This window comes from Salvelinus sp. IW2-2015, unplaced genomic scaffold, assembly GCF_002910315.2.
Source record: "Salvelinus sp. IW2-2015 unplaced genomic scaffold, ASM291031v2 Un_scaffold16412, whole genome shotgun sequence".
Lineage (NCBI taxonomy): Eukaryota > Metazoa > Chordata > Actinopteri > Salmoniformes > Salmonidae > Salvelinus > Salvelinus sp. IW2-2015.
In genome coordinates this window covers 68,894-72,173 of record NW_019957574.1, presented here as the reverse complement: position 1 = coordinate 72,173, position 3,280 = coordinate 68,894, and the positions used below count along the sequence as shown (strand labels likewise).

General features: G+C 42.4%; 1 protein-coding gene across 1 annotated transcript in view; it reads right to left on the bottom strand.

Annotated features, from left to right (window-relative positions):
- LOC112080654 (catenin alpha-2-like) overlaps positions 1–3,280 on the bottom strand; it is a 611,175-nt gene that overhangs the window by 591,906 nt on the left and 15,989 nt on the right. Inside the window, 1 exon segment of the mRNA XM_070442653.1 lies at positions 2,648–2,914. Within this exon segment, the coding sequence (XP_070298754.1) occupies positions 2,648–2,914 (267 nt within the window).

Below are 3,280 nucleotides of genomic sequence, written 5' to 3'. Positions count from 1 at the left end.
TTGTCCATCTTGAGACGCCGTAGAATTCACGTAAGATATAATAAATCTGTCATTCATTTTGATATTTTTGCAGAGGAGATCTTAGTCGCACAATTYTACATCTAACTAAGATGTTTGGTGCAGGTGTTTCTCAAGTGAAAAACCCGAATGAAAACGAGTCGTCTCTYGTTGAATGACAACAGACTTAATTGAAGAATCCCTACTGTTGACCGATCACCGACAAAGGGGCGTAGACTTTGGCTATCAGACTTCGGCTTACCTCGAGAAAAATGTAGAGCACAAACAGCCAAAAAAACTCTTGCCGAAGACCAAAACGAACAAAAATGTCATAATACATGCACAAACTGTTCCGGACTGTTCCGGGTGGGAAGCATGCAGATGCCTTAACAGTACCACAAACCAAATGGTATGCTAGCCAACCTAAAGGTTAACACACGAGTGATATTTTTTTGTTGCCCTACAACCTAATAAAAACTGAGTCCCGTGCACAACCACTTTACACTTCAGGCATAATACACTCATGACACGGAATGCTATCAGATCAATTAAACAAAAACACATTAAAAGCTGCTAATGTATTCAAAGCCACGCTTCTAACTATAATGTCAATAATACACGCCCAATCAATCAAACCAATGACATCAGACATTATGACTTTTTCAATATTCTCCCTCAAAATATATTGCCTGCTGATTAGTATGTAACTTAAACGAGGTCGTGGGTTTGAATTGCAGAGAAAGGCACTTCATTCTAGTTGCTCTGGATAAGAGCATCTGCTAAATGGCAAAATATTTAATGAAGAATGTTGAATTGCGTTTTAATTTCAAGTCCATGTATTGTCAGTACAACAAAAAACGTCAAGTAGCCTAATGGTTAGAGTGTTGGACTAGTAAATGTAAAGGCTTGCAAGTTCAAATCCTCAAGGTAAAAATATTTTGTTCTGCCCCTGAACGAGGCACTGCTCCTAGGCTGTCATTGAAAATATGAATTTGTTCTTAACGGACTTGCCTAGTTAAATAAAGGTAAAATAAAAAANTGAAAATATGAATTTGTTCTTAACGGACTTGCCTAGTTAAATAAAGGTAAAATAAAAAAACAGTCCCTCTGAAATGTCACAGTATGTGMTGGGCCCTTATTCATAAAGTCTGTCTGAGTATTGATCTATGATCAGTTCAGCCTTTTAGATCATAATGAATAAGATGACATGGACATTGGGGAGCTGATCCTAGATCAGCACTCCTACTCTGAGATGGGCACTGCTCTGAATTCAATCCACTGTTATCAATTATCAGTCTACTGTGTATTTATAGTCGTTGGCCACTAGGTGACAGCATTTACTCATATTTCTCTAAGCAGCAGAACCCATTCTGGAATATACCATTCTGGAATGTACATGCTRGTAATAATATTTAGGGACATCCTTGTAAATGATGTATTCCTCCAGTGCTGCCAGTGTGTGTACTTAAAGGGAAGTTAATTTAAAGATAATRAATGATGAATGAATGCAGRGTTGCATGGMACCCTATTCCCTATATAGTGCTCATAGKGCTCTGGTCAAAAGTAGTASACTAGATAGGACATACACAACAATGTACATTGACTTATCTGCTGATGTGGCATTTTTTAAGCTGGTAAATTACCTGCCTCAGAATAATCCTTTGATCAAACAGCGATGTTTGAAAATGCTCAGCCGTACGCAGGTGAATTAAGTCATCTGTCAAAGTTACTGTTAATAATATCACCACAAAGAAAATAACAGACAATATGCAATAGGCATGTGTGGTATTGCAGGCTGTGTTGGGGAATCAAAAGACTGAAGAGACGAATATGGGAAAGTTAGTCACACACACCTGAGGTGGGAAACGGAAGTGTGTGCGTCTGCCTGTGTGTGTTGTGCGTGTGTGGGTGTGTCTCTGTGTGTGTGCATGTGTTCGTGTTTGTACGCCTGTGTGACTCTCTCCCTTTGCAAATGTTAGTTGAATAATTCATGGTCTGATATAATCGTCGGCTGTGGTTGCAGGTAGCAATTCATCATGTTGTATGTAATTAAAAGGGTGTCAAAATGTTTTATTGTGAATGCCGAGGCAACAGAGACAACCCAAGCRGTGTGTCGAAAAAGAAGSCAAAAGTCTCTCTGAATCCATATCTTTAAAGGCTTTGGGAACGTGTGATGACGGAAGGTGAGTGTATATCACCGGATGGTTTCAGTGGTAATGTTAGTCAGTGGCATTCACTGTTCTGTCTCTCTGTGCAAGACCACGGGGTGTACAGTACAGTGGAGTAGATCGAGTTTAAAGTACTCTGTACAACTGTCAAACACTCAAACGTGTTCACCTGAAAAGTGTGTCAAGAATCCGTTTCAAATACGCTTTGCCAGAACGGTTGCCCTTTTTTTGAAAAACCACACGGAGACAAGGCTAATASTTGTGATGCGGCCGCAGAGCACAGAGACGGGGCAGCGGCCCTCAAAGAGAGGAAGGGAAGGGAAGGGAAACCACTGCCTGGGACCCACCTGGGAAACARCCTTAGAAATACACCCTAGCCAGACCCACAGTCTTGCAGACTCCATAGAACTCCATACAACGCTTCCCGACTTTTATCATGGGGCTGGGGAGAGCGAAAGAGCGAAATAGGTGATGGTACTCACGTCAAACTCGTTGAGGGCCGCGGCCAGCTCGCCGATGCCGGCGTGGCCGTGCTTCTCGTCGCCGGGCGAGGTGGCCTGAGCGGCACTGCTGATGCCCCCGATGGCCTCCTGCACCTGCTTGAAGACGTAGTCGCGGTTGGCGCGCGTGGCCGCCACGTCCGGGTGGCGCAGGAAGGCCTGCGAGGCCGTGTAGAGCATGGTGGCGTTCTTCTTCAGGGCGCCGCGCGCAGCCGCCATTTCGTCCCGGCACTGGGGGTCTTTCAGCTCCTGAAGACGAGACGGGGGAGTTAGGTAATGTTATATACTGGTCAGGAAATGTTATACACGGGTCAGGAAATGCTATATACCGGTTAGGAAATGTTATATACTGTTTAGGAAATGTATACTGTTAAGGAAATGTTATATACTGGTTAGGAAATGTTATATACTGTTTAGGAAATGTATACTGTTAAGGAAATGTTATATACTGGTTAGGAAATGTTATATACTGGTCAGGAAATGTATACTGTTTAGRAAATGTTATATACTGGTTAGGWAATGTATACTGTTTAGGAAATGTTACACACTGAGTATACAAAACATTAAGAACACCTGCTCTTTCCATGACAGACTGACCAGGTGAATCCAGGTGAA